The sequence below is a fragment of the Crocodylus siamensis genome, chromosome 1, assembly GCF_052110815.1.
Source record: "Crocodylus siamensis isolate JL-2025a chromosome 1, ASM5211081v1, whole genome shotgun sequence".
In the NCBI taxonomy this organism is placed as follows: Eukaryota; Metazoa; Chordata; order Crocodylia; family Crocodylidae; genus Crocodylus; species Crocodylus siamensis.
Window position 1 is genome coordinate 249,707,795 of NC_143395.1, and position 17,010 is coordinate 249,724,804.

The 17,010-nt window shown below is 41.3% G+C and overlaps 1 protein-coding gene across 1 annotated transcript in view; it reads left to right on the top strand.

Moving 5' to 3' along the window:
- Nucleotides 1–17,010, top strand: part of NCAM2 (neural cell adhesion molecule 2) — a 535,968-nt gene that overhangs the window by 468,979 nt on the left and 49,979 nt on the right. Inside the window, exon 15 of the mRNA XM_090060216.1 lies at nt 5,641–5,821. Coding sequence (XP_089916342.1) covers nt 5,641–5,821 — 181 coding nt within the window. The remainder of the gene's footprint in view (nt 1–5,640; nt 5,822–17,010) is intronic.

The window sequence follows — 17,010 nt, forward strand, 5'->3', positions numbered from 1 at the left end:
CAGTTGACTACAGTAATTTTTTTCATTTATAATTCTTTTCACCAAATTCAAGTTGCCCAACGGTGAAAAGCTTAGCAGTTCATTCAAGGGCAAACTAAAGAATGCTAGGCCTCTAACAGTCTTTAGAACAATTATCTGATGGCTTATCTATCCCAGAATTCAAGAGAGAATCTCATTCTGATCCTTTACCATTTATATGAAAGAAATTCTCTTCTTGCTGGGATAGTGAATATCAGGGATAATTCCTTTGAATGTCTTTGGGATTGTATGTTCACCAGCCAGAGAGGAGATTTAGAAATCATGTGCCCAATACTCTTGCTATACACAATCATTTTCCATATAACCTTTTATCTATATCCCAAGAATGCTTTACATACCTTCCTTCCTAACAATTTATAGTTCTGTTCTGTTTCTACTTATAGCAGTCTAGAATTGCCTATTGCATTCTTTTTAATTTTAATCCAAAATCCATTTCTTAACTCTTGTCCATGATTCCAAAAATGTACCTAATTTTTCAGTATACACATGGACAGACATACACACACCACGCATGCATACATGCATGCAGGAGCACATACACATACGCACACAATCTGTTAATGGACTCTTCAGATTTTCTTATGCTAATGTATTCTTACTGAAATTTTGCTATCCTATTCTCTCCAGTCCTCCCAGACCATACCAGTCTATGTAACTTTAAAATATAGGATTTTAAAATACTGGTATTCCTAACTTAATGTGAGTTTATTTGCTTGTACGCATTGTCATCAAATGTTCATCACTCTATTATTTTTACATCAGTGTTAAAATATGTCGAGATGTTAATAACAAGCAGTATAAATATCAGAAGTTTTGCTCAGTAGAATAACAGGCAGTTGCTATAGAAGTCATTAATTGGGGAGTAATAATGCTTTACCATTTTAATTATGAAATTTCCAAAACAGAAGGCATTGATTTCTTTTTATTTTGGTAAACAAGTTAAATTCTAACTTTCCCTATTTGTACCGCTTGTGAACTATTATCAGCATCCTGTTACCTTTTCATTGTGCTGTAAATGCTAAAGGTAGCCACTTTCACGTTGAGTCAAGTGCTTCCTGAAAACTTCCTTAAATATATTTAAAGCACACCTAAGGTGAACTCCTGTCAGTACCAATGCTTGTGTAGAAACCAGCAGGCAGAATTTTAAAAAAGGCAATGTCAGTATAGGTGCAGTATCACATTGCAATGCTGAGGGCAACTAAAACTGTCAAATGTATTGCAGAATTTACATAAAGGGGTTCATGCAACTTGTACTATTTTCTACAGAAAGCAGACTAAAAGGGAAAACATCCATACCCAAGTGGTAAGATTAGGCCAAAAACTACTTAAGTGCAGATGGTGTTTCTATTAGCACATGTCACTGAGCAGTACGCTGCTACAAAAAAACAACCAAAGCCACAAGTGTCCAGGAAAGTATTGGGTTGTCACAAACATGCCATCTTCCTCTGCAACCATAGAGGATCTTCAGGAAACAGTATCCTGACACAGATAAGTTTATGGGGCATTGGTTTAGGTGGCATGGATAGTAGGGATGTGCAAAGTTTTGGTCACTGATTGGATTCGGAGGATATTCAGCCCAATTCAATGGCCAAATCTCTGAATCAAATTAGGAGACCCATTAATCTCTCTGAATTGACTCTGAAGCCTCCAAATCAATTTAGAGAGATTCGGAGAAATTCGATAATTTGGCCATAGACACAGCTTTATATGTTTTTTCTAAGTACCTTGAGGTACCAGGTGCAGCTTGTGAATGCTGAGATGGTGGGGCAGATGGAGCATCCCATGGGAACATGGAGGGTTTCCCCACGCGCTCCATGGTGGAGCACAAGGGGAAACACCACACCCCCCTTGCTTGGCAACTGGTGCCTCCTGGACCTGGGGAGGCAGGGTCCCCCCACAGCTGATCACTGAGCTGGGGGGGCATGGGGGAACCCCCTGCAGTCCCATGGGATGCTCCATCTGCCCTACCATCTCAGCATTCACGAGCCATGGTACAGCATTCACGAGCCATGGTACATAGCCATGATACGAGCCTTGAATACTTCAGGGTACATAGAAAAAACATATAAAGCTGTGTCTATGGCCGAATTGCCGATTCTCTGGATCAGAACCGAATCTTCAGATTCAGCCAAATTGAATCAAGATAGTGATCCAAGTCAGCGAATCAAATCACTGTTCCCCAAATTGGACCGAAACCGAATTGAATACTGCCTGCTTTGCACACCCGTAATGGATAGGATTTGTCCCTTAGCTGTTGTGTTTATCCATTTGGAAATAGATTTCCTGCACTGTAGGTTGTCTCTCATAGAGCAATAACAGACTTTTAGTCAAAAGGCAGTACCTACATTTTCAGATACCTTTTTAAAAAATAGATATGGAAATATAATGTTCTGTAATCCCTGTAACATTACAGTATAATCACCAGAATAACTTTATAGGACATACAAAAAGTTAAGCATGCTAACATCGCAAAACCAGGCACTCTGAAGTTATGAAATGCCAGAATTAAGACAGCATATGCAACCTTATTTTGGCCACATTGTGCGTATGTCTTATGATAAAAACTTAATTGAATCAACACATGGGTAAACAAACATAGAACCCCTGTCACAGTTCATGCACATAATTGCCCTGGGGACAAATCAGGCTTGTGTAATGAGGGAAATTGATGTCTTGTTTGGCACTATCATGTTTGTTTTAGAAGTTAGTACTTGTGGCAGCTATTCAGCATAGTGAACAAGACTATGAATTGCAGGAAAAAATAAATTTGTCTCATGGTTAAAGCAGCTGAAAGTTTCCCCAAGTTATTTGAAGTCATCCCTGTCTCTGCCTCACAGTTCCAATACGATACTTAGCAAGTTGCTTAAAGCAATTTATTTATTTATTTTTTAAAGAGTACCTCACTTGAGACTCTGAGGGTCTGATTTGCAGAAGACCTGAATACTCAAAGCTTCAATTAAGGCTTCAGGAGAGATAAAATTCCACATAATCCTGATTTCCTAACTTTTGAGTGTTGGCTTTTAACCTCAACTTTTTTAGCCTAATTTATTGTGTATAATTTACAAAAAGAAACCCCAAACATAAGAATAGTATTGATTCCATCATGATTTATTGAAAGGATTCAGATCTTGAAATCTATAGTAGAGACCTGTAACACTTCAACTGACAAAATAACTGAAAAAATTATTGTTATGATAGTTTCTGTGGACCAGTTAGTAGAAAGGATTGTATGCATATGTTACTAGTGGTGTAGGTTGTAGACATGTTGATCTAAGGACATAGGCAGACAAGGCTCTTGGGGTGAATCTGATATCTTTTATTAGACCAACTTAAATAGTTGGAAAAAATGTTAAGCAAACTTTCAGGTTTAAAAACCCTTCATCAAGCTGAGGAAGTCTCTGCAGCTCTTTGTGGATGGAACGGTATGTGCTCTTTCCATCCAGGAAGAGCACACAGCACTCACCATTCCATCCAGGAAGAGCACACACCAACTGCAAAGACTTCCTCAGCCTGATGAAGGGTTTTTAAACCTGAAAGCTTGCTTAATTTTTTATTCCCCCAACTATTTAAGTTGGTCTAATAAAAGATGTCAGATTCACCCAAAGAACCTTGTCTGCCTATGTTACTAATACATTTCAGAGATATTTTGTAGCATCAGAAATGTTGGGGTTATTCTAGTGTTTGGTGATGAGTGTGCTGTTATGGTCATAAACCCTTCTTTTTTTTTCTTAACAAGCCTGCCCCCTGTTTACTATGACCCAATCCTATCTCTCTTCTACCTTCTTTGCTTTCTCATCCTAGTCTCTTCAAGTCATTCCTACTCTCTACTTCAAGACTCCCTGGTCTTTCCTGTACACTACATTATGGTCCTGGTCTCTCACTCTAGATTCCCATTATACTCTTTTCCCAAACTCTTGCCCCCACTTGTCATACTCTCTCTGCTTCCCACGCTGTTCATCTGATCCTAGTTCTCCCATACAACCATTTTTTCCAGTCCCAACCTCTAGATACAGCTAATCCAAGTCCCTTTCCTCACTGCCTATTTTGTTGGTCCTTGTTAGATCAGTTGTAAGTAACTGAAAAATAAGGTGTTATACAGAAAGTACTGTGACATATTAACCATCAGTGGAATTACCACTGTCATTTATATTTATGTCATTATAGTGTACTTTTTTCTTTTACAGTTTTACCTCTTTACCTTAAGGTGTCAACAGAATATTTTTATATATCCCTCTTCTCAACATCATGCCTATCAGTTTGTTTTTCCTGTTTTCACTGATAAGGGTCTTACAAACCCATTTAATTTAAATAAAAAAGAAGTCTAGTTTGTATAACAGTTATAGAAAGTGGTCTGGGACTTCTGGGCACCATGGCAATAAAATTTTTTCAAAATAATACATTATGTTACTGTAGAGTCTCTGTGCTAAGGTAATTTATTGCAAAATATTTGAATTAGGAATGAAAGGGCTCCTCTACATGTCCAGGTAAAAGTGCCATGGGATCTAACACAATTGCACCTCCTGCAGTGCCATACCTACATGACAGGAGGTGTGCTTGTGGGGTTAAGCATCAGATCCTATTGCTGGTTCAGGGGGAGCCCATGATTGCCATCCTGGGCTCCCCCTGCACTGGCAAATACCACAGCTCGCAGGACTCTGGGTTCTCAGCCCCACTGAATGAGTCCCATAGTTGATGGGACTCTCAGCCCTGGCAGCTGTGGGGCACCCCCATGGCTGGGAGACTGCAGCTGCTGCAGTGTTCCAGCCAGAGGGGCACAAGCTACATGTACAAATTAAAGCCGGATAGAAACCAGGTTTAAAGTTATTACACATTTTCCAGCAATAATTTTATAGTTGGTTGTACCTTTTTAAGGGGCCATAGTAAATTTGCATGTGTAGCCACTCTAAATTATTTGCATAATTAACCAAGTAATTGCATAATAGATGTAATGGGTGGTGGGGAGGGTCTAAGAAATACACCGCTTGAAAGGTTATGTAATCTAAAGCATGTTGTGTATGAGTTTGTGATATATAATCAGTTTAAGTGGTATACATCTTCCATCCATGTAAATAAAAGGCTATCAAATTACCCAATATTGTATAAAGTTCTGCATACAGACTAAGGACAGAATATGATTAATAGTTATTTTAAGCACTTATTTATAACTGTTATGTGCATGTGTTACATTCATAAACTAGTCATCTTTGTTTTTAATGGGAAGTTTCTTTAAAAGAATTTTGATAAGCCAAATCATTGAAACTTAAGTGCTGGAAAGTGTTGCTTATTCTTACAAGAACGTACAACTCATGATTCTTCTGTTCTTTGTGGTGGTCATTTTAACTTGCATGAAATCAAATTTGGGCCAGAATTTCCAAACTTGGATACCCCTAAATCCATTTTTAGAGACTTGAATATAATTGGCCACATTTTTAGAAGAACTAAGCACCCATATCTTCCATTGAAGTTTGTTGGGCATGCAAGCTGAAAACCTTTGAAAATTAAATCTTATATTTGGGTTTAATTTAGGGTATCTGAGATTTTTAATATCTCCTTTAGTACACCAGTTTGTAAGAATCTAAACTAATATTGCCATCTTTACAGAAAGACAAGGAAGACCAGTGGCTAGAAAAAAAAGTGCAGGGTAGTAGAGACCACATCATCTTAGAACATCTTCAGTGGACCATGGGTTATGAAGTGCAAATTACTGCTGCTAATAGACTCGGTTATTCTGAACCAACATTGTATGAATTCAGCATGCCACCAAAACCCAACATTATTACAGGTAAGTTAATTTTAAATGTTTCCTAATACTGCTTGGTTTTTTGCTTATAATGTTTAATGTATGTGTACATTGGTTCTGAATACAGTCTCCAAACTGAAATTTATCATTTGAAGTCCTTTCTAACTGCTAAACCTTGAGACCCCATATTCTTTGTCATTAGGAAAATTGAATTTATAAACTCTAAACTGCAGTTCCTTTCCTTCCACTGTTCCTGCTAGTGATGCTGTCCTTCATAATTACAAATAAGAGATACTGATGTTGTTTAAAATATATCTACTGTTCTTTTGAGAATGTATTTAATTTTTATGTTATCTTTTGTGCAATTGCTCACATGTTGGGGCTAGGGTTTCAAACTAAGTCAGTTGGACTATCCAGGCATGTTAAGTGTGTCTGTCAGAAAGTTACCATATTTACTTATTTACTACATACACCTTTTCCCCAAAACTGGCCTTCTAAAGTTGGGAGGGGGGCGGGGGTTTGTATTAATCAGGGAAGTTGAATTTTCTGCCCCGAATAGAACTATGGAGGTGCTCTAAGATGTATGTTGCTTCTTTTACTTCTCTTTCCTCCAGCAGCTTCATGGAGGAAGGGACAAAGTCCATCAAGGACAGATCCAGTCGGGTTGTAATGGTGCAGTTGCACCCTAGTTTGATTCATGCACCATCCTGTAAAGGGGATGGGGAGGAAATGAGTTGAAGATGAGGCTGTGTCCCTGCTCTGGCTAGCCACTCAAGAACAATCTTTTTCTCTTCATTCTGCTTTCCCAGAAGCTAGGTGCTTGTTTTATCTGGAAGCATGTGGATGCAAGAAAATATGATTAATTTGCAGACTTGCTAGCTTTTGAGATCAAGGTCATAAGTAGGGTTCTGTTGATCTAATCTTATCAGTTCCAATTCATTTATAATTTATGCAGTGTTGTTGATGCGCTTAAGTGCTGGCATGAGTTTTTTAATGCAAATACATTGCAATTTCTTATTAGTGGTTTTTCATTATCGACATCTAAAGGGTTAAAATTAATCAGCAGTGGGTGGGAGCATCTACATGTGCAATTAATGCAAAGGAGTAAACTCTGGAGCTTATTGCTCTGGAGTTCATTGATCCCGGGTGTGCTCTTTACACATGCACCTAGGACTGCATCATGTTGAGCCGGGTCAGAGCAGTCCCAGCTGGTATGGGGCTCCAGGGGCCAGCCTGCCAGCCTGGCCCAGCTCTGTGTGCTGTGAAAGGTCTAGCTGGGGCATGAGGGTGCTTCAGTGTTGAGCTAGCCAGAAGGTAGCCCTCACACTGAAGTACCCTCGTGCCCCAGCCAGGCCCTCCAGCATTAATACGTTGTGCAGCAGAGTGAAAAACTCTGCAACAGGATAGTACTTGTATTTACAAGTACTGTCCTGCTGCAGAATCTATTTGTTTACTCCACCCTAATGCCCTGCATGTTTAGATGCCAAGATGTTTACTGAGAGGCTAATTAGTCTACTCTGCAATAAAAGTCCCATGTAGTCTAACTGAATGTTTGCGTAATGAACCTTGCACAGCTTATCAAGCCCATGTGGCAGTTTGGTGCACCAGGCTAAACCGATTATTAAATCCGAGAGTGAACTTTACTCAGTGCAAGTGGTTTCAGGTATTTTCTGATGTGTTGTAGCTAAGATGAAAATTAATTTTAGAACTATGAATTTCAATAACAAGATTTATAGCCCAGATTTTGAAGCAGTGTCTTTGATAATAAACTCAAAATAAAATAAATGACAGAAATATTTACATTTAAAAAGCAGGTGTTAAAACTTTCCAATATCTAAGTTGCATACATTTTTTAAAATATGCTATATATATTGCATTTAAATTTCACTTTGCCAAATATAGATCACAGCAAATGCAAAAAAAAGATAAAAGCAATAATGTATCAACACCTGTGTCTAAAATTAAGTTTTAATATATGACCAGCACTGGTTGCAGTACTGGTATGGAGTTAAGTTCAAATGACTTACTGACTTGAGGCAGGCAAGGTTTTTTGAGTAGATGTTATATCTTTTATTAAACCAAATGAGTAGTTGGAAAAAAGTTCTTAGCAAGCTTTCAGGCACAGTCAATCTTCTTCGGGCATAGGGAGTCTTTGCTGGTCTGAGACTCCAAAGAATGAGAGAAGCTAAAAGTGTAGCAGGATGTCAGTGAATAGGTAGAAATTAGATGGACAAAAAGTAAGGCAGAGAAGCGGGGGAGAAAGTGCGGAGGGAAGGGAGACATTACAGTGACAAAATACAAGGTAGAAAAGAGGCTGTCTCTGAAAAAGGGAATAGTAGGAGATTAGGAAAACGGGAATGAGAGAACCTAAAAGTGTGACAGGATGTCAGTGAAAATATAAACAGGTAGAAGTTAAAAAAACAAAAGGTAAAGCAGGAAAGGAAGAGGGGAGAAACCGGAGGGAGGTGGGGGAGAGGCCAAAGGGAAAACAGGCAATAATACAAAGTGAAAAAAGACACAACAATGAGGAAGGAAATATATGGAAATCACAAAGACAAAGGGCAGAAAAGTAGGGGAGGAGAGGGGAGAAAAGGTGGAGGAAAAGAAGAATGTAAGAGGTCAGGTCAGGCAGGTACCTGGTTAATCAGATGTCTGGCAGGTTGTATTATGTCATAAATCCAGTGTCTATACTGAGTCCATTATTTTTTGTATCCAGTAGATTTATGAAATGGAGTTTGTAGGCTCATCTATGAACGGTGTTTTGTAAGTTCCCTTTGAGAATTAGGCTACAACCAAAAACCCAGTTACTCACTTGAGCGATCACAGGAAGTATTTCAATGATTGATTGATTATTTTTTCTCTATTGTTTGATTTCCATGTAGAAGAAGTCCACTTACTGAATTATTAATAAGAATATATGTGTGTGTGTGTATGTTGTGTTTGTTGAGCCTACAAACTCAACTTCATAAATACACACACATCTTCTCATTGATAATTATATCTATATATATAATTATCAATGAGAATATATATTATATCTAAAATTCAAATTAATACTTCGTGCGTGCGTGTGTGTGTGTGTGTGTATACACACATGCATGCATACATACATATGCATACACACACCTTTTCTTTGTCCAAGGGAGTTGTGTTAGCATCTCTTTTAATGCTTTTGGCTAGGGACAGACATTACACATAAACTGGTTTAAATGATCAAAAACTGGTTTAAACCTGTAACAGAACAGATATTCAATGCACATAGATTTCATAAATTTCATGACATCTGATCATGCGCGTAGGTCTTCTCTGGAGTCTCTCAAGCTTCTCCACATCCTTTTTGAATTGTGGAGCCCAAAACTGGACACAGTACTCCAGCTGTGGCCTCACCAAGGCCGAGTACAAGGGGAGAATGACGTCCTGGGATTTGCTTGATAAACCTCTATGGATGCAAGCCAGCGTGTTGGTCGCTTTACTAGCCACAGCATCGCGTTACAAGCTCATGTTCATCTTGTGGTCAATGATGACCCCCAAGTCTCTTTCTTACGTAGTGCTAACCAGCACATAGATTTTATAGATTTCATAGACATTAGGGCTGGAAGAGACCTTGGAAGATTGAGTCCAGCCCCCCGCCCACATAAACCAGTTTAAAAATGACTGAAACTTTTTAAGATAAACATGGTTAAATGTAGCATCAGAATCAGACTTAACTGATTTGGCTCAAATCAGTTTATGCAATGTCTTTCCCAGACCCCTTGCTGATTTAAGTTAAATCTGACCCCCAGCATCCTGGCATGCTCTCTGGGCTGGGCAGGGGTCTCTGCTCCACAGCAGGGATGCCTCCTCCCCTCTGCTCCCTGGCTGGAGCTCTGGCAGAAACTAAAGGTGTCTGCCTGGCTTCCCCCTCCTCCCCCCCCCACCCCTCCCCACTCTCTGCTAAGCAGAGATTCCCAGGTCCTCTCTACCTTACACAGACACCTTACACTTCATTAGCTAACAGACCACATGCTGGCTATGGTCCCTGCTGTTGCAGATGGAACAAAGGCAGAATCAACAGGTATCTGGAACTGACCCTCTGCTGTTTCCTTAATGGGGTGATAAACACTGAGGAGCCAGCACCACTTCTCTTGGATGTTGGTTCCAGATCCTAGCTACCCTGACTGTGAAGAAATACTTCCTGATATCTATGCTAAATCTTCCCTCAACAGCTTGTGATCATTATTCCTGGTCACACCTGGCAGTGCACGGGGGAATAGTGACTCCCCCAATGCCTGCTGATCCCGCCTGACTAGTTTATAACATGCCACTAGATTCCCCCTCAGCCTTCTCTTTTGGAGGCTGAACGGGTTCAGGTCCTGTAGCCTCTCCTCATAGGGCCTGCCCTGCTGTCCCCTGATCATTCAAGTGGCCCTCCTCTGGACCCTCTCAATGCTGTCCACATCCCTCTTGAAGTGCGGCCCCCAGAACTCCAACTGTGGCCTGACCAGTGCCGCATAGAGGGGGAGGATCACCTCTTTGGACCTGCTCGAGATGCATCTGTGCATACATGACAAGGTACGGTTGGCCTTCCTAACTGCCTCCCCACACTGCCGGATGATGACTCCAAGATCCTTTTCCGCCTCCATGCTGACAAGAGGGGAGTTCCTCAACCTGTAGGTATGGTGCCGGTTGTTCCTCCCGAGGTGCATCACCTTGCACTTGTCTGTGTTGAAACCCATCCTATTCTCATCCGCCCACCCTTGTAACCTGTCTAGGTCTGATTGTAGCCTGATGCTTCCTTCTAGTGTGCCCACATCCCCCCACATCTTAGTGTCATCAGCAAATTTGAACAGGGTGATTTTTACCCCCTCATCCAAATTGCTTATGAAGGTGTTGAACAGTGCGGGCCTGAGGACCGAGCCCTGGGGGACCCCACTGCCCACGTCCTTCCAAGTTGAGAAGGACCCATCCACTACCAGCCTCTGGGTGCGGCCCTCCAGCCAGTTGGTGACCCAATTGACTGTGTGGGCATCGACACCACAGTCCCCCAGTTTCTTAATGAGAACGGGGTGAGAGACAGTATCGAATATCTTCCTCCAGTCCAGAAAGACTATGTCCACTGCTACCCCTGCATCTAATGATCTAGTAATCTGATCATAGAAGGCCACCAAGTTGGTCTGACAGGACCTGCCACTGATGAACCTGTGTTGGTTGCCCCTAAGCATGCAGTCCCCTGCTGGCCCCTCATGGATGTGTGCCAGTATAATGTTCTCAAACAGCTTGCCTAGGATCAAGGTAAGACTAACTGGCCTATAGTTTCCTCGGTCCTCCTTCCTCCCCTTTTTGAAGATGGGAACCACGTTGGCCCTCTTCCAGTCCTCCGGCACCACACCAGGGCACCACGAGTGCTCATAAAGCTGTGCCAGGGGTCCTGCAATGACCTCGGCCAATTCTCTTAGAACTCTAGGGTGGAGATCATCCAGGCCGGCTGACTTGAATACGTCCAGCCCCTCCAGAAGCTCCCTAACTAGTTCCTCACTAACCTTTGGGTGATACACATTATGTTATCAATTCCCTGCTGAGCTGTTCAGAAGAGGGAGGGAAGAACCCTTCCCTAATTCAAGCATCCTGCCAGAGCCAGGCCACCTCCCCTCCTCAGCTCAGCTTTGTGGAGGGGAAGGGAGGGCTGCTCTAGCACCCTCCCCACCCAGCTTCTAGCCTGAGCCACTGCAGGCATGTGCCTGCATCTCTGGGATATCTGTGCAGTTACAAACTGATCCAACCTAGCCAGACTAACCTGCAAAGATTGAAGCAATTCAGGCTTAGGCTTTTTGAATGTCTATCCGTAGCCTTTAAGAACAACTTACTGTAAGTTATCAGAAATCCAGTTATTGGCATTTATACATATAAGGAATTAAAGGAAAAAATGGGAAGGATTTTACTGAATTTGGTAAGAATACTGTAAAATCCTATCCAGTTTAGTGGAACCAAGGTTATTTAGTTGAGGTACAGCAGTGGAAGTTTGTTTGGGTCTTTAGGGCCTTGTTACATTATAATTTTAGGCAGTTTCTGGAGCTCTTAACCTTTGAATTGACTGCACATTAACACCTTTTATGTGTTTTAAAGCACTCATTATTCATCTTAAAGTTATGCCATTCCAGGGCATGATTTTTTCTAATCCACCTAATTTTGCCCCTATTCCATTGAAGTGTGGACACTCTCAATAACTATTCCTCTGAAGATGAAATCCTCCAGCACCCCATGATTCAATGCCCCCCCCCCCCGAGTTACATCCATGGGGATGCCAGGGTGCAGCAGGGCTGGGCATGGCACCTCATCCCCCACGCATGCCAGGGCAAGTAAGTGCCACAGCTGCAGAGCACCTGGAGGTCACAGTGCCTTTGCCGCCACTCAGACTGGCTCTGCTTCCACCAGGCAGAGTGAGCCAGTCTGAGTGGAGGCAGGAGGTGCTGGGACTCAAACTGACTCACTCTGCCTGGTGGGAGCAGAGCCAGTCCAAACAACTGGAGTAGGTACCGCAGCTGCTAGGTGCTCCAGGGCTATTGGGTTTTCTCTGCCCAGCAGAAGCCACAAGCTGGTCCTAACCCTGCTCACCAAGCCTCTTGTGGCAAGTCACAACTGTACAGGTAAAGGACAGTCAGAGATGTTTTTTCACCTTAAGGCGTAACTGTTCCACTAAGCCAATTAACACTAAACTGATTAACATTTGGGAGGTTTTCAGGGTAAGGTGTGACAAGGTCATTAGTGAGGCTTACTTCCCTCACAATCCAGCTTCTACCTCCAATCCAGCTTCTACAGTTTGAACCTGTAGTGAAAGGATGTACCTTAGAACATCAGTCTTTTTGAAACAGAAACATTGCTCTGTCAGAGTTCAGAATTATAATTTTAGCACATGATCGAAATGGAGGAGAAAGATAAAGCATACCCTTCCCATCAAAGTAAAAGCTCTTACAAATAAAGCAATCAATATTTTTTATGAAATACATAAAAGAGAAACTGATCTCTCAAAAAGTATGACATATTTGGATCTGTTGAAGAGTATGGAATTTTTATCTTAATTCTAATCTGATGCTATTCAGTGCAATGCAATATAACTTTATACATTTACAATTACATGCATTATTTACAATCATTAATGCAAATACTATAAATACTATGGGAACAAAGCTCTGATTTCATTTATAAGACAGTTCTGGTAACCAACATCTAAAAGGAGATGGAACTTTTAAAATTATTTTATAAACATGGTTTATAAGATGTCTTTTCTGTCAGTTGTTTCGTATCACCTCTGTTAGCATTAAGGAGAATTCAGAGTGCTGCAACATTTAGCATGTATTCCTCTTGATATGGATAATTATTGCAATTATGATTGTAGGACTAATTAGTTTCCTTGACAACTATTTTTGCAAGGCCTAATGAGGGTGTGAAATTAACATCATATGGAAATTCTGTAGAAGCTTTTTTAAAGGATCTGAATTATTCTGCCAGGAGATGCTAAAACTCTAAACAGCATTCACTATAGCATCTTTGATCCCATCCTCAAAAACACAGCATTGCTGTTCCCATTACAAGAACAGCCAGACCAAAATTCTGAAAGTTGGAGCATGGTCCTTATAAGTTTTTATCTTTTGGCAGGTGATTATTATCTTTGACTTCAATGCATCTACTCACATGTTTAAATCAAATACATTTACAAATGTTAGTACATGGGTGTCTCAAAAATGAATGCCAAAATGGCTGCCCATGCTGTAATTCTGCAACAAAGTGTGGAAACTACACAGCAGCAGGGAACACTGATTGAACAGGGAACACAGCATTGTTGAATGTGCCCATTGTTTATGACTCTGTAGAGAATCCGTGTGGTTCAGTAAATGATTGATGCACACAAAATGTTTTTATTGCAAAATTGCTGTTACTTAAAACCTTGTAGATTCAGAACTGTTGTTTAGTACCTAAAGTTCTGCTACTGCATCTGTTGAGGATTTACTTTTTAGGCAGAGCTGAGCAGCACATCTAGTAGAACTGCTGAGAGCACACCTAACTTGCTTTAGTACCATTGAGTTCAAAGCACAGGAGCCATGGCTTCTTTCATTTGAAAAAAAAGTGTTCAATTTTAATATAATTCCCTGCTGGTTAGAATACCTGCTCAGGAATTAAACTGTGGGCTTTCTACCTATTCTGTAGGAGAAGGTTCATACCATGTCCCAATCCTAAGGTATTGTTACACATTGTAGTTAACATGTGCTAACCCCAGCAAATTTTCATCGGGGTTATAAAGCTAGCCGGTGTTGTGAGGAATCACAAATTAAGAATTAATCACCCTCCATAAAGTGGACTCACCTTCCATAAACTGGACTGAAGTGACCTGCCCCTAGAGGGCTGGCAAGCAGAGGTATGGTAAGTCTGCTCCATGCCTGCCCTGCTTAATGGCTTTCTAGAGCAGTACAGGCTCCAGGATTGGGGTCCTGCTAGCTTCCCTGAGCCCAGATCTAGCCCCTCCACACTGATCAGGACCTTGCCAATCCATTTCCCCTCCCTCCCCAACCCAGATTGGGACCCATTGCCTTGCAGCTCCCCACTATCCTTTGGCAGCTTCTAGGGGCTGGGTTCAACCCAGCAGCAGCAGTGATGGCATCAGGTGTCCCTGCCTGCTACCACAGGAGCCATGGGGGGTGATGGGGAGGAGGAGATTGGGTGGAGAGTGAGCTCCAAGGGATAGAAGGGAAGGGGATGAGCCCCTGGGGGACATGAAGGCAAGTGAACCTCACAGTGCCGGGGGGAGAGAGATGTGTCTTAAGGTATCGGGGTGTAAATGGACCAGGGGGTGAGTCCCCCATGAGATAGGGGGTTGTAGGGTGAGCCCCAAGAGGCTAGGGCAGGAGGAGTGAGCTACAGGGTATAGGGGAGGTGGGGGAGCCCAGAATGGGAGTAGTGGGGAGAGGGGAGGAAGCCTGGAGACAACATAAGGGGGGGGATTCTTACCTTTAGGGCTCCCTGGCTGTTGCCTCTCCCTGCTGTCACGTAGTGCAGGATGGTTTGTCCGCTGGGAGCGGTATATCCTTGGCTACTAGATGACCACTCCCAACTCAAATTAACCTTGGGGAACAGTCTGACATGACTGCAACATGAGCTCCCTAACACTAGCAGAAATTAATCCCCACCTGAAGAGGAATGTCTCTGATCTGAGACAGGCTTAGCTCACCTTTTCCTGCTTTAATGTTCAGACACTCCCATTTTAAGAACCCTTAACACGTGTGAACAGTAACCTGTAACAACACCCTTACTATGCTCTGTTTCTACTGGGTTTAGTGAGGGAGTAGGTGTCAGAGGAGCTGATTACACATGCTTGATTCTATAGCTAATCCTCTGTTGGCTTCAGCATCATGTAGAACAACTTCATATGCAGCGCCTCTAGTGTCATAAGCTATAGGACTTCTCAAGGATCCCACAGAAGCTGCCGATTCTTCAGCAGTTGGGGAGATCCAGCTGCCTGCCAGGCACAAAATATCCAGATCACAGCTGAAAGATCTGAGCCAGTACAATTGCAAATCAGAAAACATAAGTAATGTACATTGCAAACCTTGAAAGATAATGCAGGGTTTGCTAATCTTTTTGCAGTCAGGATCTTTTATGTGAGTAACATATATTTCCAATAGTTAGTGGCAGAACATTTATTTAATTAAACCTTTTCCTGACTTATTGTTGTACTGGTTATTGTGGTCATCACATTTTCTACATATCCAATGATTTTTTCACGCTATCTAGCAGTAGTAATATATTGCTATTAAAAAGCCTGTTAGCTAAATGGTAGTGGTATCTTGTGTAAAGGTGATAGATATGTTTTGAAACATAGCTGAATGAGTGGTTTTATACTAACAAGCCACTGTTGCTTTCTTCCTTTATTCTACTCCAATGCAAATCTATTAAGGAAACAATAAAAATCAATCTAGGATAAAAATAACTAGCAGCTCTGTCAGCCTGTTTTTTGTGTGTCATGTTTGTTTGTATTTGTTTTTCTTCTGCTTGCTATGCACTTTTCTTTTCTTTTTAAAGAAAAAGGTTTTTATTTTAAATGTTGCATCCATTAAGGGTCTTTTGTACTAACAGCCAAGAAGAGTCTCTGTGCTGTTCTCATGAAACGAATGACCTTTCCTGTCACAATGTTGAGCATCTTGCTTACTCTTTTGAACAAATGGCTGTCACTTGTACTAAAGCACCTTCACTCATCCTGACCCAAGTCATTTAGTGATGGGTAAAGATGGACAATTTGTTTAATATGTGATATTCTCTGTGATCTTCATGCTTTGCCCTGTAGTAACAAAGATGTCAGTGTTCATCGTGCCATAGAAATATTTTAAATAATCAATATTGACTAAGATGACAGCTTTATGACATCTAAAGGGAATGTACTCAAAGGGAAATCGTCTCCAAGGGAATTTACGACAATGAGAAACAAAATCAGGGATCAGATCACAGTCTTTCCATATTGTCAGTACAGGGGGAGCCTGAAATCATGATCCCAGGCTCCCCCTGAACCAGCAGGTTGGATGCCAAACAATCAGCTGATCATTCTCCGGCTCCAGGGACCCGTGAGGCTGTTAAAGCCCCTGTGTAGTTTCCAGAACAGGCTGACAATCAGCGAATCATCAGCAGATCAGAATGGCTCCACGGTTTGAACCCTGAAGCAGTCCAGATCTGAGGTGATCCCTGCCACACTCAGTTTAAGATGTGATGGAAACAGCTTCAAAATTATTATGCATATTTTGTGTATTAACTCTGCAGCTGGTTTCGTGTTTTAATTCTGCAGTTTATTCCCGAATGTGTGGCCAGTTTACACCTTAAGTTGTGATTAACTGTTTAATCACATCTCAAGTGTAACTTCCATCCAGGGGTTGTAATGAAACAGTCTGCTGGATATTGAAGGAACGGGATTCCAGTTAGTCATTCTTAGATACACTGATTCTACTGTGCTGCCAGCAACCAAAACCTAATAAGAATTAATTTCAGCTAGTAATAACTGATAACTGCAGGATGGGCTCAGAAAGCAGACTTGTTAAATGACAGTACACGGAAGTGTGTCATATCAGTAAAAATAGAGAAAAAATATGAAAAGGATAATATTTTTTCTATGGTACTTCCTTTCTGTGGAATTTTGTGAGAGACTACCAGTACCACAAATATTCAAATAAGAATTTAATTAAGGTCAATTATGTACCAGTAGCTCAACTCATTCT